Below are 23413 nucleotides of genomic sequence, written 5' to 3'. Positions count from 1 at the left end.
GTAAAAACGGGACCCTATTACTAAGACTCCGCTGTCCGTCTGTCTGTCTGTCACCAGGCTGTATCTCATGAACCGTGATAGCTAGGCAGTTGAAATTTTCAAAGATGATGTATTTCTGTTGCCGCTATAACAACAAATACTAAAAAGTACGGAACCCTCGGTGGGCGAGTCCGACTCGCACTTGGCCGGTTTTTTTATTATGTTTTACCCACTTGTGTTGTTACCAAATAAATTATTTCATTTGTAATTAATTCTTCTTTTCATCCATATTCAATGTATCACGGTTTGCAAAACAGTTGACAATACACCCAAGTATTAGGTATTGTAAACGACGATTCTGAATGATTCTCACTGTGAGTAATGCGAGTTCGATGGTTCTATTACTGTTCAATGGAACGGACTCGATAACACATTTCATTAGTCTGTTTACATGTCATTCAAGAGCATTTGCAGCGGACCGAATGGCCGTTTAATGCACTAGTACTGTTAAACACATTAACTTCAAAAGGAAACTGAAAAAATCAACAGATTGGTACATTAAATAGCATTAAGTAGGTATACAGTAAACAAACCATTACTTTTTATCGTAATTTGTTTATGAACTTCAGGGCTTCAACGATTTGGCATTTGACATTTACGTTAGCGGCGGCGTGAACTCGATCGCATTCCCTCTCGCACCGATGCGAGCCAGTGTGTGTGTGTGTGTGTGTGTGTGTGTGTGTGTGTGTGTGTGTGTGTGTGTGTGTGTGTGTGTGTGTGTGTGTGTGTGTGTGTGTGTGTGTGTGTGTGTGTGTGTGTGTGTGTGTGTGTGTGTGTGTGTGTGTGTGTGTGTGTGTGTGTGTGTGTGTGTGTGTGTGTGTGTGTGTGTGTGTGTGTGTGTGTGTGTGTGTGTGTGTGTGTGTGTGTGTGTGTGTGTGTGTGTGTGTGTGTGTGTGTGGTTGCGGAAAGGGTGGATAAGCCTTTTATCTCTCATTGGATGTCTTATGCATGTACGATCCAAAGACCATTATACTTTTCACTAACATAGGTACCTATAGGTACAGTCGAAGTCAAAAATGTGTATATCGTACACGACTTTATTGTCTAAGGTGTAAGTGTACACATATTTTTGAAATTTTGGGAATGTATATATATTTATGCCCTTGACTGTACATTTATAACTTCTTGGATATGGATACCTGTACAGCTACCACCAGTTTTGATATCGACATATTCGCTCACGTCTACGTAACTTACTTTCTATGCATCCTGCTCGCACTGGCATATTAGTGCATGCGAGATGTATAGAAAGTATTAAGTTACGTAGGTAGGCGTGAGCATGTCAATGTCAAAACTGGTGGTAGCCGTTGGTGTCTGAAATAAATATTTTTAATTTTTAGGGTTCCGTACCCAAAGGGTAAAACGGGATCCTATTACTAAGACTCCGCTGTCCGTTCGTCTGTCTGTCTGTCTGTCGGTCTGTCACCAGGCTGTATCTCATGAACCGTGATAGTTAGACAATTGAAATTTTTACAGACGATGTATTTCTGTTACCACTATAACAACAAATACTAAAAACAGAATAAAATAAATATTTAAATCATACAACAAACGTGATTTTTTTTGCGGTTTTTTGCGTAATGGTACGGAACCCTTCGTGCGCGAGTCCGACTCGCACTTAGCCGGTTTTTTCAGTTCATAAATTTAATTATAAACTGAAATAGATGCCATATACGAAACAAAAATTATCATAAATCAATCATGAAGAAAATTGAAGCTGCAATAGTAATTGCTCTTATCCCTCTAATGAGCGCCATTTCTACTACTATTTAGGTAAGTATTTCATTAACCCACATTGCTTCATGTATATGCCTTCAATGTCGTGCAAAAACTCTTGGTCACGATTCTACATGACAATAGCCATTCGCAAACTTTTGTGTTGGTTATTGCCAATTAATATTGTGCTATAAGAAGATGGCTGACATTGACTTGGGACGTTTAAGTCATGATGTCATGAAACTCATGAAACATTTTTATTCTTTCTAATTTACCCTCTCATTTATCTATTGCCTACTAGTAATAATATTACTAACTTCTACTATATTTTGTCTCTTTACAACAAACACAAATATTATCGAATCAAAGTGTTCTTAGATTTGATCGATGTTTATGAGTAAATTACCTACTTCTGTTAGGTAAGGTTTGGTAAGATAGAGTTAGAACTTGATTCTATAAATCAATACAAATTAAAACTCCCTATTAAAACGTTAACTTTTTGTAAACAACTTTTATACTATTTATTTTAACAAAATGCTTCTTAAATTAGGACTTTGGTGGCATCAATTAATCCGTTTAATTACTTGCTTTGTAGTTGAGATTTATACGACATGTGATCGATTCCAGACGCACGTGATTTCAAGCATCCTCGAGGATTAAAGTTTTAATTCAATCAGGTACTAGATTAATAATGAACCAATAGAACCTTATATTATTCGTGTATTTAACAATAGTGCTTAGGTAACTATATTAAATTGTTTTTTATCTCAAATTGTTTTTTTTTACTAATTTTAATTGCTGTATCTATTTAATGCTATTTGTGGCATTAAAACAGACTTATTTAGTGTAGATTAGATTAGATTAGATATATATATTTCACAACATGTGATTACAGTACAAATTACATTAATGTCAATTTATAAGAATCAACATTGTGATCGTCAGAAATAAATTTAAATAATATCAAAATAATCCAAATAAATTAATTTCATTATATGAAAAATTATACACACACCTAACATACCTAATTAATATTGTAGATTTATGAGTTGATTTAGTATTTTAATCTATCAACCAAACGTTAAGGACACGCGATAATAAATCGCATCGTAAACTCGACTATAAATTAGTCATTATGTAAATATCTAAAAGTCCTAAAATTAGAGTTGTTGTGAAGAAGGGTCCTGCTGATTAGACCCCTTGTGTTATTTTTATATATGTAGGATGTAGAAAAATGGAGGCATGTATCACATGCGCGTTTCCGATTCCTTAAAAAGCTGTACTTCTGTAGGGAATTCATTCAGCCGGATCCATCGCGGAAGGACATTCCTCTGACATGAGTCACATGAGTCTGACACCTTACTGCGCGTGACCATTTTTTTCTTGAGTATAGAATCCCAAGACCGTTGCGACCGAGCCGCTTTACTCGTAAGTCCAGCTTAAGAATCTTAAGATCAGCCGGGTCAATTGCAACTATGGGCCAAAAAATCTAATTGCGTGTTTCTATGCGATTTTGTACTGCGTTTTGGTTCTTCATTACCATCACCTCATTATTGGCCGTTTTATAAGAGCAAACAGGATCATTGTGACAAGAACAGCAGAAGCACGGGAGTGCTACAAGATAACCGAAAATGACTTCACCATTTATACGCAGTTCGTCAATAATATGGGAATGGTAATGTAGCGATTGGTGCGACTGAATAATCGCATAGAACTACCCATAAATACAAGAAGCTGCCATGAATACAAGTGGCTCTAGCTCTAGTAGGTCCTTGTATTTTTAGAGTAAATACAATTGTCCCGGCTGCCCTTATGTCGCTTTAAAACATTGGATGATTGTTTCCTACATTGTCAATGACTGGCGCTAGCCTCTGTTTGCCCGCAGACGTGCAAACATAATTGTCAATTTTAAACAGCGTTATCAGTGACGTGTCGAAGGTAATCGTGATAACATGCTAAGGATCTGGGCCAATGCAAAGTTTAATCGAGCATCTTTACGAGAGAAAATTGTACAAGGCCTTAATTGATCGGCTTGATTGACAGACAATTGAGTTGGACAAACACCAGATGTGCAGAAATGCTGAGTGGAGGTGCATTAAGGATTACTCGGACATACAAATACGAGCGTGCAGCAGAAAAATATTATGTTTCGGTCACTGCAACTGAAATGTTTAATACAAAATTATAAAGAGTACCATTACCTAGCAAAGATCTGTCTATGGCCAGAGATTTCGGCATTGAAATCACATTTTGTTTTGTTATCACAATGGAAGGATCATGCGCAACAATATTGAACACATGTAGAGCCATCTCTCGTTTAGTTATCAGTTATAACTTACAAATTTTCTGCTGATGATAGCTCCTATAACACTACGCTGCACCGTGCTGATGCTAAGCCGTTGCATAATTCAATAAACCCCTGTGTGTCACCTGAATGGTCTCGGTACTGGTTGAATTTGGAATGCCTCTACTGAAAGCACATCCTGCAAGAGCGTCGCCAGCTGATGGGTTAGGGAGGGGCACATCTGTGCTCATCTGTATATTAGTCTTAAGTTATAGATCGAGCATTGACCAACATTCATGCCGGACACAGTATATATCGTATCGTGACTCATGAAAGGCAATGCCATGGATGTAGTTTCATCGCCTGTCAAAACATTTCAACGAGCCGTAGAATTACCTCATCATAGATTATTTATAAAAATAGGCTATTTTGAGCGGGATTATCCGTGTTGGATATATGTAGGTATTTTAGGTACGTATGCTGGAGCTATCTTTACGCTGTAAACTTTATTGTCCCGATATTCAGTAGTAACACGGAATTTAATTCTATTCAATTAACAAATAAAACATAAATATTTTTCTTAATATCTGTCACTCGTGTGAATTAAATGAGATAACGCAATTTTAGATAATTGTACTAACGTTGTTTTGATAGTTTTAATTTTAGAAGTAGGTAGAGCCTGAAAAGTTAACTACATCCCAAGCACGTAATTAGGAGACGTTTCTTAAAATATGGTCTTACTTACATAACCTACTTATTACCATTAGAAATAAATAAAATGTGACAAAGATGCCTAAATACTCGAGTTACCACTAGCTATAGTTACTCGGTACGGTTAAAATTTGTTAAGATTTCCGATTTCATGAAGCAGACGAGAATTTGCATAGGTAATTTGAATTGAAAATGTAATATTGCACAATATTGAAATTGCATTGAATAAACCTATGAAGATTATTTGAAAGTAGGAATAAAATTGGTAAAAATACGACTCGTCATGGCATGACAGGCCGAGGTCGTCTGTGGAATAAAAAGAGCATATATAAATAATTTGAATGTCAGCGGAGCGAATCAAACAAGTTGTTTGGAGAAGCGACGATGTGGGGCTTCGGGCTGAAATCGAAAATGTGGGGTATGCACAGTCAACAGCAATAGCACTTAACGGTTGAAAATACTCGTCGAACTATTGATTATAGGTTACCATTACTCATGAAATAGAATTATGGAAATGCCGGATTATATCGCGTTTTATATACGTTTGGAACGCTTTACAGTGCTCTTGGTCAACGAGTGTCTGTCTACGCGATATAATCTGTTTCCATAGTTTTTTTCTCTTATAGCTTCTTCAAAAGAGATATAATATATGTCTATATGTAAAATACTTTTGTTTGCAAACTGAAGATATTATGTCCCTATTGACAAAGATTTTAAATAGAAGATTAAAGATACTTTTAGCCTCTACGTTACTATTGTTGCCGACTGTAACTATACATATAAATAGTATAACTACACCATAGAGTAACTTATACTAGAGCGGTACTGTCATAGTAAATTTTGTAACCACAGTAAAATCACTGCCATCTATCGACACACTTTAAAACTAAAAATGAAGATTTATAAAAATATGATAAAATTTATTTAAATATGGATTTTAATTTATAAATTATTATTTTTATTTGCATTAATTATTTTTATGATTTTAACCCATGTTCTTTCACTTATATGCGTTAAAATTGTTAAATAACAAACGAAACCGTCAACGCCATCTATACGACAGTGAGCCAAAGCTAGTAGCGCCCTCGGATCGAGAATCAAATTTTCTTGAATTTCGAGGCACTTTTTTTTCTTAGACTGTATCCATCTATTACGGAGTTATATCTATCTTTGACTACACTAACAAAACGAATGAAACATTCATCGTCTCGGATACGAGTGGACGGCTGGCTTCATGATCATGACACTTTAGTTAGAAAATCAACGAAAAACAGTAGACTATTTTGTGTTGTTCAGTTGATTTTTCCAGTTTTTAGCGGTGGCAAAACGTTGCTTTGCTCACCATATTTTGGACTGTACGAAAAATTGATGCAGTTTTTTGCCAATTTAATTTTTTTTATCTATAATCTGTTCGAATAATCTATAATCTGTTGTGATACCTATCTATCTAGCAAATGTAACCATTAATGTAACGTAGATGGTCTAGTTAAGGTTAGGTTTTCCTCAGTCATCCGTTGACCACGAACGCTGTTTCGCGGGTTCGAAACGTCGGGATATATTATAAATTCAATATACGCGATATAATCCGTTTTCATAGTTTTATTTCATGAGTAACTATCGCAGTAACCGGTGCCAATATTACGTTATTGTAAAATTTTCTCAGTCATATCACCCGATATTACGTTCACCACTTTTCCATTACACTTAGCGGGCGGCCATTTAGTGGGCGGCCCTTGACAGTATGTTTACCATATCAATTGAATTTTGCCGAAGATTTATTTAATCATGCCTAACAACACTTAGTCACGATCCTTTTACGAGCACAGCAAATAGTGTCACAACTTTATGAGGCCAAGTTATCTAAGTGCCACGGTGCATGTCATTGCCATGGCCCTTTTAATAGTCTTAATTTCGTTGACTTTTTCACTTACAGGGCGATTTAGATTATAACGAGATTTTCATTTTAACAGGTAATTTTTTTTCGAATCCATTTTTCAGGTGTGCAAGGTTAGCTCTTGGCTTTTTAAATTTTAATCCTGATTGTTTTGAACATATGAGTTAAGATACAGTGAATCCTGAAGTAATATATTTTTTCTTAGCTCATGAATTGGTTTTAAACTCTAGTTTAGAAAACACAGAAACACATATTTAGAACATGATACTTTTTATTTAATCAACACCAAAGAGATTTTGAATCAAGTATCAATCTATTATTTATTTGTGCTATACATATTTTCTTAGTATTAAGCTTCATGTAACAGATAATGCATTGGCACGTTATTGACGTCGAGTCAGCCACACCTTTAAACCCAGGGCTAAGTCAAGTGCCAGTCCTTAGTCCATTTCAAACGAATGATTGATATTATTTTGCAATTTATGAAAATTTCTTGGAAGGTAAACTAATTTTTTTCAAGAAAATCTTGTATTTTTCTTAGAAAGCATTAAAGAAGAACGTGATATCTTTACCTGCCAGTAAGTTTCGTATCGTAACAATATTATCTACATAAATAACAAAAGTCACGGAAGAAGTAGTCAGTGGTCAAGGTTATGATCCAATTAAGTGTTTCCATCAATAAATTGCTTATTTATGCCAAAATCTCGTGCTATCTGAATTTATTACAATAGGTAGCTTATAATTATTTCTTATTTCGTTTTTGTCATAGGTACGTACTATTGTACTCGCATGATGAAGTCTTTTTAAGACTCATGACTGAAGATTGTAGCCAATTATACATCACTTTTGTGGCAGCCAAGAATGCAGCCTACACTTTATTTAATAAACATCATAAGTATTCTGCATGGTTCATAGTTGAAAAGCACGCAAGGTACTGTGTGTGATGCTCTTGTATTCATGTGTAATGCATTTACCTTAATAATATTAAAAAAACATCGAGTTCTATTCAGGTAGCCATAATCGTAATAATGTAAAATGATACCCAATATTTTTAACGTGGTCAGCTACTCATTAAATAATACAATGGAAACGGATTATATCGCTTCCATTCCGACGTTTCAAACCCTTTACAGCGTTCGTGCATGGTTAACGTGTGACTGAGTAAGGTAGTTTTTAGTTTTATTTCATGAGTAACTATCGCGGTAACCGAAGACAATATTATGTTGTCAGCTACTGTTAAAGTTGGTGCTTGGTATTTAAAATTAGAAGTAAAACCTACCATGCCAAATGATACATATAGTCTCTACGATTTAGCGACGATACAAACATCTTTCGAAGCTAATGAGTGTGTCACGGCGCGCTAAGTGAGGAGTCAACAGCGACGGGCGTGAACGAAGGAAATCAATTAAGAAGATGGGACACGTGTCGGTTGTGACACTATAATAAACTGTGGTTTAGAGGGGAAATCTGTAAATTAGTTTTTGTATATAATAAGCAGAGACATCTGGGAGCGAAACTATAAATTTTAAATTAAAGGAATAAACTTTCACCGCCGCAGGCACATTCAAGACTTCCCTAGTTCAGATTCAGAGTCACATTATTTATTGATAAAAAGAATACAATTTTTTACACGTCATATTTCTAAATGATTTAAGATTAGACTTAAATGTACGATATATATAATTAAATACAACTTCAATATGTCAGTTATTGGTTCAAGTTAATAATCATGTCATAATAATCATCATAATGTTATAAATTAATAACTAAATTACAAAATGTCACTGTCATCGATTCGATTAAATTACAAACAAAAAATGCATGCAACAAAAATCCACTACTTAATACTACAAATTATCACTTAGGTTTTCAAATTCATTTATATCGTAACAAACACATTTAATAAGTAACGCCTTTAATTTATTTTTGAAAATTGTGTCACTGCCTGACATAAGTCAATTGGAATTTTATCGTATATTTTGGGCCCGAAGACGCTGAGAGATGCTCGGGCCTTCGAAGTTCGAAGGGGTTATTAAATCTATAAATTTTCAGAACACTTGCTACTATTTTTTTTTATTTTTTTTTTCTTTATTTAGGATTACCAACAGATAATACATCTTACATGCTCTTAAATCTATATAACAATCATTACTGATGCTTATCTAATTATAGGTAACCACAACTTATATAAGTGTCTTGTACCTGTGAACAATAGTGAACATGCAGTAAACTTATGGCTATATGAAATTAGTACATTACATTAACTAAAATATTTACTATAAAAATATTTTATTAATATTTTATTAAGTATTACTTTAGAATTTTTAAGAAACTATGACTAACTAACTACTTTGGGACATCCAGTGAGCCAACATATTTCGTCACCTTTCTTTTAAACTGTTCAAGTTTGTCGTTGAATATGTCAACTCCCGCAGAGCCTGGGATGTGATTGTATGATTTTGCCATTCTTAAAAGGGCAGAATTACGACCTAAATTTGTTTTTCCAAATGGAATGCTAAACAGTTTATACAAACCAGGACGAGGTAGCCTAGCTGGAATAGTTATTTTAATCTTACTTAACAATTCTGGGCAATCCAGCCCCTTACTATTAACTAATTTGTAGAGGAACATTAAATCTAGCACTTTTCTCCTGTTACTTAGTGAAATAAATCTAAAGAATTTCATTCGTTTACTATATGATGTGAGTTTACGGCGTTTGGAAGAGGAATATCCTAAATGTGTTAAAAAGCGTCTCTGTACCTTCTCAATTCGATTCTTATGCACCTCGTAGTAAGGTGTCCAAACCTGGGAGCAGTACTCGAGGTTACTTCTTACTAGTGTATTATAAAGCAATACTTTAGTACGAGCACACCTAAACTGCCTAGCGTTTCTTAATAGGAATCCTAACATACGGGACGCTTTTTTAATGATGTTTGTGTAATGGGCATTAAAATTTAACTTACTATCTATTGTTACTTCCAGGTCACGGATTGTATCAACCTTTTCAGGTTGCGTGCCTCCGATAGTGTAACAAGTGGGCACAATAGTTTTATTGCGAGTAAAAGAGATGTAAAAGCATTTTTTGGCATTCAACGTCATTTTATTCTGGGAGCACCAATTAAGGTGAGTTCGGCTAAGTTTCGGACGATTTTAGGTGGGTTGAGATGATGTTGTTGTTTTTTTTTTTCTCAGCTTTTGGATAGGGTACGGACATGATTTAAGTACAGAATTGATAATAATGAAATGCTCTATATAATTGAATTTTATTATATTTCTAAACGTCATAGTGAGCGTGTAATGAGTGTTTAAATATAGGAAACAAAATAAATTGACAGCATTCTTTTTTTACCTGGTGGTGTAAGAACGGACGGGCCTATAAGTTCGGCCCTATTGCCGGTACCATAAAGTTTACCATTGCAAAATAACCGGTTTTACTCACCGATTCATATATAGAAGAATTGGCCTAGCAGTAATTCGGGCTATCATATCCGACCCATTTTTTTTTTTTTGCATTTTCTCCGTCCGATCTTACACCATGCGCTAATTTTCAAGAAATTATGGTTGTCAAACTTTTAGGTGTGGGGTCAATGAACCCATGTGGGTCAATGAACCACGTAGGTTCATTGACACCTTAAGCGCGGTAGGTTGAAAGAGGGTGATAAAATAGGACAAGGATAAAATAATATGAAAGTGGAGGAATTAACACGACCAAAACTTAATCAATTGCAGTAATATCAGTCTATAGGTACTTAATAAACTTTCCAACGCCATCTCACATAACTACGAGTATGATTTCGTGTGAGAAAACATCTCTCGATCTTACAAACAGGCCAATTCGCTTTGATAAGCACACATTTTAAACCAAGTAAGAATTGATTAATCAACCCAACAATAATATTTCAAGAAACCATTATATTTCTTTAACATTATTAAAATAATAATAATAATCAACAAACAAATAAACCTACCTCTTCATAATTACAGCAGATAGGTAAATAAAAATATTTATAATTATTTATTCATAAAGAGATCAGTTACCTACTTAAGTGTGCAATATTAGACGCTTAGATTGTAATTTGCGGTTATGTAAAAAAAACACCACTATATACGTCTGTTAGAGAAATTTAATCAAGCATCGTGGTGACACGTATAAAGTTTGAGCATTCCTGAGAATTTAAGATCGGATGATTTGCATCCGATCTTTTACCACTTCGGGTAAGACCGGATCTTGGCCTACAGGCATCGTATCAGAATTCCAAATATACAGATTTGTCACAAATTTAATAAAAATAACATGCAATCTGTAAAAGAAACAAATAACGCTTAAACTTACCAGTTATTCCAAAAAAACTAGCGGAGGGTATATCCGGATGGAAAATAAAAACAAATTTTTTGAACTTTTCTACTTAACGGCACAAAACACGCGTCTAGTCTGTCAGAGCAACAAGTGCGGACTGAAGAGGGGTGCGGAACAAAATGGCGCATCGCATCACCTTGTCAGCATTAAAAAAATACCCCACAATAGGCGGAAATTTGAATCATACGATCTTACCCTATGTCCGTAACTTTGCCGAACTCACCTTACTCAACCTGTCCAAGTCGTCTTGAAGTAGAATACGATCAGTAGAATTTTTAATAGGTCTGATAATTTTAAGGTCATCGGCGTAGAGATAAGGTTCGGAATTTATACAACAGCTCACTATGCTGTTAATAAAAATTAAAAACAATAACGGGCCTAGGTGCGATCCCTGTGGGACACCTGATGTTGCAAAAAATTGCTTGGATTGTTCACCATTAATAGCTACATACAGCATGCGATTGGCCAGGTAGGACCCGAACCAGGACAATAGTGACCCAGAAACGCCATAATCTCTCAATTTACTTATCAAAACAGTGTGATCGACTTTATCGAAAGCCTTACTGAAATCTGTATACACAGCATCTACCTGCACACGATTATCTACATTCTTTGTAAGGCTTTCGATAAAGGCTACCAAGTTTGAGCTAGTAGATCTACACTGCACGAATCCGTGCTGTCTATCTGTAAGTTGCTGTGCAAAGTGAGAATACAAGAAAGGGTAGACCAGTGATTCGAAAATTTTAGGCATAACAGATAAAATAGAAATAGGTCTATAATTTTTTATGTCAGACTTTGAGCCATCCTTAAATATCGGGACTATTTTTGTCTCTTTCCATGTTTGAGGAAAAATGCCTGTTTCGAGAGATTTGTTAAATATGAATTTTAGCGGTTGTATCAGGCCTTCCGCACACCTAGAAATGAATATCGGCGGTAGACAGTCCGGGCCAGGTCCCTTATTTAGATCTAAAGCTAAGATCATATTTTCATCAAAAAATATTTTATGTAACGAATTGGTCAACACCGTTTGTTCTTGTATGAGGTTTGTGTTGTCGAAACTAACAACATTTGGTTCGTAAATTGAAGAAAAGTTTCTCGCAAATAGTTCACAAATACTTTTGCAATCACAGGCCCGTTCATTGCCAAGTTTCATGTTAGTTGGTATGGATGATTTGTTTTTCCTTTTATGTTTCATAAACGACCAGAAAATTTTTGGGTTTCGCGCTATATTCTTTTCAAGCGTTTTGCAATATTGATTGTAACAGTTTAAGGTTTGATCGATACATCGTTTCTTAAGCAAATCGAGAGAAAGTTTATCCAATGGGTTTTTATATTTTTTATACCGTTTACGAAACTTTTGTTTTTCATGTAACATCCTAATTAGACTTTTTGTAAACCAGACTGGGTATTTAGTTCCTTTAGGTCTAGTTAATGGAACAAACTTTTTAATAGCGACCTGTAATGTCTCGTATAACTTATGCACCATTTCATCAACATCCTGACATGCCTCTAACAATAAGAACCAATCAATATCGATTAAATATTTAATAATTTCATCATAATTAGCTTTATAAAAGTTTAATTTTGGACGAAACGTAGGAGAAAGAGTGCTCTCAAGTTCTAAGTCTAAGGACATTTCTAACGGTGGGTGAAAAGAGTCAACAATGCTTAGCGGGTAATTACTTTGATCTAGAGATACTGTATTTGTTGAAAACACAAGATCAAGTAACCTATTATTGCTGTTCATAACATTATTATACTGCTTTAGATCACAAAAGGCCATGAATTCAATAAGTGCTTGGTATACATTACAAGAACTATTTACAGGTAACATAGATGTATCGGAATTACTTGCAATCCAATCCACGGAAGACAAATTGAAATCTCCTAATATTAATGCTTCAGTAAAACCAATAACATTTGCGGAAGCCTTATCAACAAACAGCTCCAGATCATTAAATTTTACTGGTGGGGGTAGATATACACAGCATAAGCATATTTTAGTTACACAATCTCTAGATCTGTTCTCTACAACTATCCACAAGTCTTCTAGTTGTGTTTCAAATTCATACATTCTGTAAGACACTAATCTCTTATTTACAGCTACCATAACACCTCCGCCAGTTTTTTTAGCTGATGGACTATCAATATTTCGTGCACGCCTGTACACGTTATATCTGTCATCGAACAATTCACCATCACTTATATTATCCTGTAGCCACGTTTCAGTGATACAAATGATATCGTATTGATTAACAGAAACATTGCATAGAAAGTCTATGGTTTTAGTGTTCAACCCTCTAGAATTTTGATAGTACAGAGTTAATTTATTCACGAGAAAAACAATAGTTTAAAAATCATGCACTAAAAGTTAAATAAAGAGAAAACTAAAGATGCCACTTATAACAGGCGACTAATTGAAGACAGGTCTTTCAGAACAATGGCTTGCGACGTTTCGTCTTTGCGAATAAAGATCCGGCCGCTTCGAACCCAAACAAATTTGTAATTCTTATCTTTTGCTGCTTTTCTTGCCGCCTTATGCAATTCCCTATTGTACGGCGAAAGGTGCTCCGCTACATATATAGGGACCTTATCGCCACCAAGGCCAAGATGGCTAGAGTTGAGTTTGTCATCCTTGTGGGTTTTATTGAATTTAATCACTGACGCAAGTAGTCTGTCGCGTGTTATGGGACTTTTCATCTGTACTACTACTGAGCGCGGTCGCGAGCTAGCTGCATCTAATTTAGCTGTTCTAGTGCAGTGATGGATATCATCTTCTTTTATGTCGCAGGACACTGTTTTTGCTAACTGCATAATTACCGTCACTAAGTTTTCAGATCGGTGTTCAGGCAAACATTGAATTTCAACGTTGCAAGCACGTGAATGCTGTTCTATTTGAGTAATGCGTTGATTTAGTTCTGTGTTTGTAGCTTGTAGGACTTCCACCTCCCTCGTCAGACGCTTGCACTCTTGTGACGTATGATGTGTGTCCTTCTTGATATCCTCGAATTGAAGATTGATGAAGTCCATGGAATCCTTAACTTTGCCTATCTCTTCCTTTAGACCCGTTATCTCTGCCTTCACATCCTGCAGATGAGCTGACACACTTCGATTTAACACTTTGGTTATTTCTTCTGACAAAATGTTGCGTAACTCCGTACAAACGACATCGCGGACGTCTTCTTTTGTTAGGCATTGATGACTTCTATTACCAGATTGATACAACAGCCTTGATTGAGATTGATCGGCGTGTTCTTTGTTACTTCTTTGCCTTTGGGTTACCCATGATACAGGAGTCTTCATGTCGACATCGGTTAGCTGCGCCGCGGCCTCTAACATAAATTGGTTTCGGATCGGTGTATTTTGGTTTTCCCCTTTTCTTGCACTGCCATAACAATTTGGGCAAATCCAGCCTGCCTTCTGGGTGAATGTAAGGTTGTTGAACTGCAATTCATCTATACGGCAGCATTGGTAATGGAATGCTAAATGGCATTTTGAACAGTCCAATTTTTCATTTATGTATAATGGGTCATCACAACCCGCGCACTTGACCGCATCGTACACACTGTGATTTGCATTTTCATGCATTTTTTACGATTAATTAAATTTGCACGCTATTAAAGGCTCCTTACTGCTCTGTATGGCGTTATCTTCAAGCCGATTGAGGCAAACGACACGCTACTAAATGCTCCGCAGCGCTGTACGATCACGGCGTTTGAGTATCACAAAAGGCGTAAGCGCCGCGGAATTTTGAAGCCGCTTACGCGTTCTGATCGAGCACCTTTCACTGGAATGTTTTTTATTGTTTCTGACGGTGTTTTTAATATTGTTGCAAACTATATGTATGAATTGTACTTCTTACACTGTACACTGGTTGCTTTCACATGTTACATTTTGATAAGCACAAAGTAATGCACTGAATTTATATAAAATTCGCCAAGAATAAACACTTTAAATCGCTTTTATGGAATTAAAATTACAGAGCTCACGAAATATCGTTGTGCGCGTTCGGGTAGTTCGCGCGGCCAAAAGCTAGTACTAAGAGGGAAAGATAGTTCCTCTTAGTAGCAAGATAGCTAAAAGTTCTAGACACAGGATAAATTTAATAACTAGACAAGTAGGCACTCAGGGCCGGATTTAGGGGAGGGCAACCGGGGCAACTGCCAAGAGGGGCCCCCACAATAGAGACTTCCGAAAAATAATTTAGGGCCTAGGGGCCTCCACTCCTTTGTTGCCCCGGGGCCTCCACACCTCTAAATCCGGCCCTTAGACACTGACTCTCGAAATACGCTTACGCTGGGGTTCTCAAGATCCACACCGTTAACAGAACTATTGTGAAACAACACTGTGCAACTGTGACTTTTTACTTTCTGAGCACACCATAAAAAACATTTTCACCTCAGCAGCTCGAACAAGCCTACTTTCGTCACTCCCAGGGAGTGAAATAATGTAGCTTTTTAATTTAGTGAAGGCCATGAACTTCATACTTTTATTACATTTTTTATGGTACGGTACGGTACGGTACGGTCCGGTATGGTACGGTACGGTCCGGTCCGGTACGGTCCGGTACGGTCCGGTCCGGTCTCGTATCGTATCGTATCGTATCTTATCGTATCGTACATATTATAATACTTTTTTTTTTCTGTTTATTCTGTGTAATTCGAAATACATTTTAACCTTTAATATGTTCTCACTACTGAGGTGAAAAATTATGTGTGCAACACGAGAGCAAAGTTATTTTACATCTCGTGTTTTTGAGTCCCTCGCTACGCTCAAGATTCTACCTTAGAATCTTTCGCTTTCTCGGGACTCAAATAAACACTCGCAAGAAAAAACAACTTTCCTCTCTTGTTGCACAAATAACTATTTCTCACGGACCGATTGAGTTAAGCGACAGACCTATGAGTAGTAACAAACCATTACGTAATATTTTAAGCCTCTGTATTAGGCATGCAAGTTTCGCACGTAATGTGTTATCAATTATCAGAATAAACATACTTAAAGATCTGGTGTATTAGTTAGAAAACAACACTCAACGATGTTTACCTCTTATTTTAGAGTGTCATAGAAACATACGCATGTTATAGGCGTTGATTTCCTCGGTCAAATACAAATAGTTTGTTCATAACGCCAAGTCACATGTCATTATGGTCATGGCATCCCGGGTGATAACGCGTAAAGTGGTTAAAGGCGATGTGTAGTGAACCCTCGTGGACGTCAGCTACCCGCGTTAGTAGCTCGAGGAACGGCAGGCAACCAAACACGTAAAAAAAGTTTTGTCATCGCATCCCTTCTTCATTTCGCATGCACAAATCAGCGTCAGCGATATTCATGGTCGTATCAAAATAAGATCAAAACCGTAACAAATTATTCAATCCGAATCGAGCTTTTGTACTCTGAACAGTCAGAACCAACTGAAATGTATCGTTACTCCTCACACTTTCTTACTTATTAAAAAATTACGGCCACGATGATAAAAGCTATACCATCTTAGGCCCTCTGTATGTATCAAATATGTATGGGTAAATAAGGGTCAACAACCCCTTAATTTAAATTAAACACACCGGCAGCGACGTGCACGCAACGCACCTATCACGCAAGTGGCGTGCCGTCTCTCATAAGGATTTGTCTATTACAACGCGCACGTGCACATCTATACGCATCTGGTGTGCACAGGCCTTTGGTCTTGTATATAACAAATAACAACATAGAGTAACTTATACTAGAGCGGTACTGTCATAGTAAATTTTGTAACCCCAGTAAATTCACTGCCATCTGTCGACACACTTTAAAACTAAAAATAAATATTTTTAAAAATACGATAAAATGTATTTAGATATGGATAAATGATTTTTTTTATTTGCATTAATTATTTTTATGATTTTGACCCATGTTCTTTCACTGATATGCGTTAAAATTGTTAAATAACAAACGAAACCGTCAACGCCATCTATACGACAGTTGGCCAAAGCTAGTAGCGCCCTCTGAACGAGAATCAAATTTTCTTGATTTTCGAGGCACGTTTTTTCCTTAGACTGTATCCATCTATTACGGAGTTATATCTATCTTTGATAACAATCATAACAATATACAGGGTAACAAGCCCTTCATTAATTTCTACATGCTCTGCCTTATCGTAGATATAGATAACCCTACTTATTTTGCAAATGTACCCACTAAAACACAAGCAGAAGTTAAATGCCGGCAAACATCCATGAATCGTCCATAATAGTTCCACCCCAGCCCAATAAAAAGTCCAAAATGATGTTTCTATTATGCCATAAAACAGTGGAGAGGAACCAAGGCGGATTCCAGTTCGTAAAACTTAACATTAAAATCTATTTGAGATACTTGCCTGATGTTTACGCAACACCATAATAGGTTATTTAAATAAATGATGAGAACTTTGTATTTACATAACTCGCCAACCGGATTTACACGTAAAATGAAATGATGCATATTAAGTACCTATTTTTAGTTCGTGTGTCAAATTGAACTAAAATATAGTTGGTCAAGCAAATTTTGTCAGTAGAAAAAGGCGGCAAATTTTAAAAAAGTGGGCGCGATGGGTTATCGTCCCATAGAAAATTTGAATTTCGCGCCTTTTTCTACTAACAAGATTTGCTTGACCAACTACAGATAATAAACTGTATTAAGGGGCCCACTGACCATTAGTCCGCCGGACGATATCGGCCTGTCAGTTAGAAGAAAAATTTGACAGTTCCGAACAACTGACAGGCCGATCTCGTCCGGCGGACTGATAGTCAGTGGGCCCCTTTAGAGTGACGAAGCCCTTCAGTGAACTATAGATACCTATACCAAAGTTAGTTTAGCAAATAGATGAGTTTAATATACTTCACTCTATGTAAATAGTTACTTATACAGTGTGTAAATCCAATACGGGCGATAAATAAAACCGGATATAGAAGTTATCCGTGTAATCAATATTTAATTCGTTTTTTAAGACACTTAATTGTGAACCCGTAATTAATTTTTGAAAATTCACCGAGGAGCAATTACGAGACATAACAGACATTACGAGATACGAGCTTTTTAAACGGTCTGTTAACAAGCGTTGACAGTCACTAACAAAAAACTCGTATCTCGTAACGTGTGTTGCTTTACATTGCGGGCCGAATATTTTGTATGGTTAATATTTTCATTGCCTATGCAAAATATGATTCCTTTGGAGGAACTATAGTTTCGGATACTTAAAAGGGTTTATTTTTGTATGGATTTCGTAGAGAAATAAGCCCTTTTGAAAAGACACTCCTTTTATTGTTAGAAAGTAACTAGTACATAAAGTGCGTCACAATCAGCCAGTATTTGGCGTACAATATATTGTTTCTAATGCATGGCATTGAATACCTATAATGTTTAAGTCAAAATTAAAAATTATTAAGTAATAGTAAATTTAAATTTTTTCAGTATGTAATGTTTGACGATCATGATAAAAAGAATTTGAAATTGATGCAAATTTATAGTGTAATTGTTATCCTGAAATAAATAAATTTAAATCTAAATCTATAGGCGGATGTCAAAAATAAAAATAACGAAATATTTAAAATAAATATATGTCAGTCATGCTATAGAAATATTAAAAATAAATACAAATATTACTATGGACGGTATAGAAGGACGACAACCTCTTATGGCAGAACTGTTGCAAAAGTGTACGCTTTCAGCTGTAAATAATAGTTCCTAATCTCTCCGCTGGCGCTAGGTAGGCTCTGGGACATGACATGAACCATAGAGGTATATACTATAAAGATAAAATGGGGGAGGGGTAATAACCCGACCAAATTACGTAGGTTGTTCTTGGTATGTTTTTTTTTATTGGTGAGCAATAAAGAATATTTGTATTGGTATTATATTGTATGTTGTCAGGAATGTTAAAATGTGTTTTTAATTTTGTCGCATTGCGTATGACAAAAAAAAAACAAAACAAACAAAAGTCTCTCACGGTCGCACGGGCGCATATCTATATAAAATACCTATATAAAATACTAGGTCTATGACATTTCATTTCGGTGCATGGTGGCGTCGCCTATTTATTGTTTTTTGATGGACACTTTTCATATAGAGATTTTGCTCCTTTATATAGTCTCCATGAATATTACAAAAAGGAAAAAACAAATAGAAATGTCAATGGCGGAACATTCATTAATATCCTTCCAGAATTCCTTCCTTCAGAAGGCTGATTCAGATTGAACAACTTGTTGCGGTTTTGAACTGGTTTCGATACGACCTTGACGATCGTCTTGGTAATAGGCACGCATAACGTGTAGGTACGACTTTCACTTCATTTCGCATGCATCAATCAGCGTGAAGCCATTCTCAAGATCGAATCACATTAAGATCAAAACGGCAACAAGTACTCAAATCTATATCGGGCTCAGTAAATACCCGAATTTTTCCCCAAAACTGATTCTTTTCTTAGAAAGTTACCTTTCATCGTTTGTCTCTGCTTTTCGCCACGGCTCATGGGAGCCGGGGGCTCCTTGGCAACTAATACCAAGAATTGGCGTCGGCACTACTTTTTACGAAAGCGACCTTAGAAAGTTATCTTTGTTTACAGTTAAATATACGAGCATATTTCAGTCGGTCTACGTTAGTCTAATATTAGAGCTATTCCCAATATAAACTAACTACAAAGTATGTTTTCGGCCTTCTCTCAAATTGTCTGCTGATGGCTTCCCATGTTCTGTAGATTTTGATTGGGGTTACGGTACATACAATTACTCTGCCGTCACAATATATCTATGAAGATATTATGTACACTAGAAGAAACTACGAACATCTTCCGAAAAATAGTGTAAAAAATACATTGAACATTGAACACAAGAAACAAAGATAAACTTGCTGTGCGCATATAAAGCTCGAAAATCATTTATTGGACTGGCAGTATTCCTATAACAAAATTCCTAATCATATAATAAATTTGTCAGATTATAAATTTAAGAAAATTGTCAAACATAAATTAATAGAAAAATCGTACTATAAATAATGTCAGATTATTTGGAAGAAAAAAATGTATGGGATAATTGTATTTGTTAATTGTATTAGTCAAATAATTAAAAATGTTATAGTTTTAAGGAAAGAATGTGCAATAATTGACGAACATAAGTGTATCTTTGTCTAAATACATGGCAAAATAAAATTGAAATATATCAATTATACTTTGTGTCGTATTCGGTCTAGCAGAAGTTTTATTATTTTAGATAATTATTACCTAATCAAATTGTCTCTACAAATATAGTATTTATTTTACTTATATAAAAGTCAATATGGCTAGGTAAGTGTTGCTAGTCTTTATATTGGGGCCTGTTTACACATTGATTGCTTAGTCTTTATTGCGAGTTCATACATTTACGACTTGCTACTTGTGTTTAGTGGCAAATGTATAAACTTGCGATAAAAACTCTCGCGATAATCAATTTCAACAATCGCACACACATACACACTCACATCACACACCCACACACACACTCTTACAAGTCTTACATACACACAGAAAATATCTCTCTTTATGGTCATATACATAATTAATACCACATCTATTTTATTTGTAACTTCTTATTTGTGTTCTTATAAAAACAGTCATGTTAGATTAATCTATGTTTGTTTAGTTTAGGTTACTATATTTAGTTTATAGTTTAGTGTTAGTATGTTAAATTTAGAATTACTTATAATAGTTATAAGTAGTAAGTAGTATTTTTAAACATAGTGCTTTAGACGAAAGTGGAGGACCCGCACGAAATCGCATTTTTATACAAACGTAGTCCTCATTTTCCTCTCTGGATATTAACATTGAAAATATTTTGACACAATTTGTTGCACATCAACCATAGCTATGCGCCATAGCTATTTTCGAAGTAAAGCTTCTTTAGGCGCGACTAGAGGGTAATTCAGATTTTTTTCTGACGGAAGTAACGCTCAGTAGTAACACACGCACAATAGGACACACGTCAAAGTGCCAACATAGCGATAAACGTCAAAGAAGTTTTACTTCAATCGCGCGTAAGGGGTCATCCATTAATTACATCACACTTTTGGGGGGGGAGGGGTTCAAGAAAATGTGACATGTTGTGACAAGGGGCAGGGGGAGTCACAAACTTTGTGACGTCACTTTAACATTGAAATTATTTTATTCGCTGTTCAGTTAAATAGCAAGTTTTTTGGAAAGATAATGGTTTTTCCTAATCTGTTTTGGGTTATAAAATTACTAATATTTCTTTTGTCTAAAATATTTTGATAAAATATTAATTACTTTGATTTGCCAATTCATTGAAAAAATGTGACGTCACACCAGGGGGGAGGGGTTTGCCAAATGTGACCAAGTGTGACAAGGGGTTAAAAAACCTCGAAATTCGTGTGACGTAATTAATGGATGAACCCTAAAGATTACACACACACACACTTTTTTCTAATTTTTATTAATTATAAGAGTTAGGAGCATTTAAAAATTTGTATGAAATCTGTTATTCGCACCTTATTTTTACAATAATCAGAAAATCAAAATAATTCAAACGTAGGTATGATTAATATACATCAAATTGTGTAAAAATATTTTCCATAATGTAAATATAGAGAGGAAAATGAGGACTACGTTTGTATGTAGAAGCGGCCGTCCCATTTGCATTTGTCTCCCGACAACCGCAACAGTGGCTATTTTATGCTTACTGGGCGGCTCCATCCCCTTAGATCATTTTGTAAAACTAATTTATTAAATAAAGAATTGTGTATTTGTATTTTGTATTTATTTGTACACTGATCAATGTGTAAACAGGCCCCAATGTGAAGGCCAGCCACCCACCCAGCAGCCACACTTGCCCGTATTAACCTTATTTACGTGAAGATGAAAAGAACTAATAAAAAAATTGTATTTGTTTTCTATTAGGTATTTGCGGAAGTCTTTCTTGAGTAATGGTTTTCGGAAGCACTTAATTGAGACAAACGATGTTTTTAGAGTTTGTTAAAATGGTTATTGATCGCGTATTTAAAATAAAGAGATTAATCGTGATTATTGCAAAAAGTACAATATTTATGTCTGGTAATAAAAAAATAGTCTGGAAGATAAAAATACCTAATATTTTATCGCCTAGGTACCCGGAAACCATACCTTTCACAAAAAGTGCGTTCGACACTAAAACATTCGATTTTATGAAGGCGGAACGATCGTAAATTATAGTTCAGGAGTCCAACGTAGGTTTGCTTGCGTCAATCGCGGTATACCGAGATAATGTTCCCTATTGGGCCTGAACGAAAGTACTACTAACACCGACAATGTTGGTATATTCATTAATTAAATAATTTTTGGTTAAAAATACTTAATACACATTTTTGAATCACCGGAAACACCTTAAGTATTACAAAATGGTTGCCTTGTTCTGATTCTGATCTGATTAATGCCTACAAAAGCACTTGACCACCTAACGGTGACAACCTGTAACCAGCAGATCAACACGCTTACAAGACTGTGAAAGTCAAATTCAAGTTAGGTAACTGAAGGATCTAGTTTTATGTGATAGTCAACATTTTTCTATGGATGACAAAAGTGTATATGTTGACATTAAGTATTTGAATATTTATGGGTTAGCTTAGGTCTTTAGTTTGAAGAGTATTCATAGGGTTAAAAAATATAGTAACCAGTATGTAAAATAAATAATAAAAAATCTATATTACAGCCTAGTAGAGTAAGTGTCTACAAGCAAAGCGTAACTTATACTAGAGCGGTACTGTCATAGTAAATTTTGTAACCCCAGTGAATTCACTGCCATCTGTCGACACACTTTAAAACTAAAAATGAAGATTTATAAAAATACGATAAAATGTATTTAAATATGGATAAATGATTTTTTTTATTTGCATTAATAATTTTTATGACTTTGACCCATGTTCTTTCACTGATATGCGTTAAAATTGTTAAATAACAAACGAAAGCGTCAACGCCATCTATACGACAGTAGGCCAAAGCTATTAGTAGCGCCCTCTGAACGAGAATCAAATTATCTTGATTTTCGAGGCACGTTTTTTCCTTAGACTGTATCCATCTATTACGGAGTTATATCTATCTTTGCTACAAGTCAATGTCATTTCAGCTGTATGTATGTATAATAAATAGGTGTATTGTATTACAAATTTTTACATTAAAGGAACGACGACAAGTTTCTGCTTGATAAAAAATAGTTTAATAGGTATATTATCTAGATGATAAGGTTATAAAACTATCGTTTGTCTTCCAGTCTATAGCACAGCCGTAAATAAATTTGGGTAGCCGTAAATCAATTCATCAAAGATTGCCCGATATAACCGTGATAGATGTATAAAATCGGTTTTATCGGCCAAATATTGATTTTGGGCCGGTCATTGCGGGCCGCCGGCACTAACTTATCATTAGGTACGTAGGTAA

At 35.5% G+C, this 23413-nt stretch overlaps 2 protein-coding genes across 2 annotated transcripts in view; both read right to left on the bottom strand.

Annotated features, from left to right (window-relative positions):
* LOC134746294 (lutropin-choriogonadotropic hormone receptor) overlaps window positions 1-23413 on the bottom strand; it is a 61562-nt gene that overhangs the window by 23635 nt on the left and 14514 nt on the right. The gene's annotated exons all lie outside the window — the stretch shown is intronic.
* Window positions 13116-14971, bottom strand: LOC134746270 (uncharacterized). The gene has a single exon (XM_063680614.1). It carries the CDS (start codon window positions 14587-14589, stop codon window positions 13402-13404), a length of 1188 nt encoding a protein of 395 aa, XP_063536684.1. The 5' UTR covers window positions 14590-14971; the 3' UTR covers window positions 13116-13401.

The sequence above is a fragment of the Cydia strobilella genome, chromosome 12 (genome assembly GCF_947568885.1).
Source record: "Cydia strobilella chromosome 12, ilCydStro3.1, whole genome shotgun sequence".
Classification (NCBI taxonomy): domain Eukaryota; kingdom Metazoa; phylum Arthropoda; class Insecta; order Lepidoptera; family Tortricidae; genus Cydia; species Cydia strobilella.
The sequence above is the reverse complement of the archived record's forward strand: the minus strand, read 5'-3'. Positions and strand labels throughout refer to the sequence as shown.

Bases quoted from the DNA above. Each gene is read 5' to 3' on its own strand.
- LOC134746270 (XM_063680614.1), bottom strand. From the start codon at position 14,589: ATGCATGAAAATGCAAATCACAGTGTGTACGATGCGGTCAAGTGCGCG.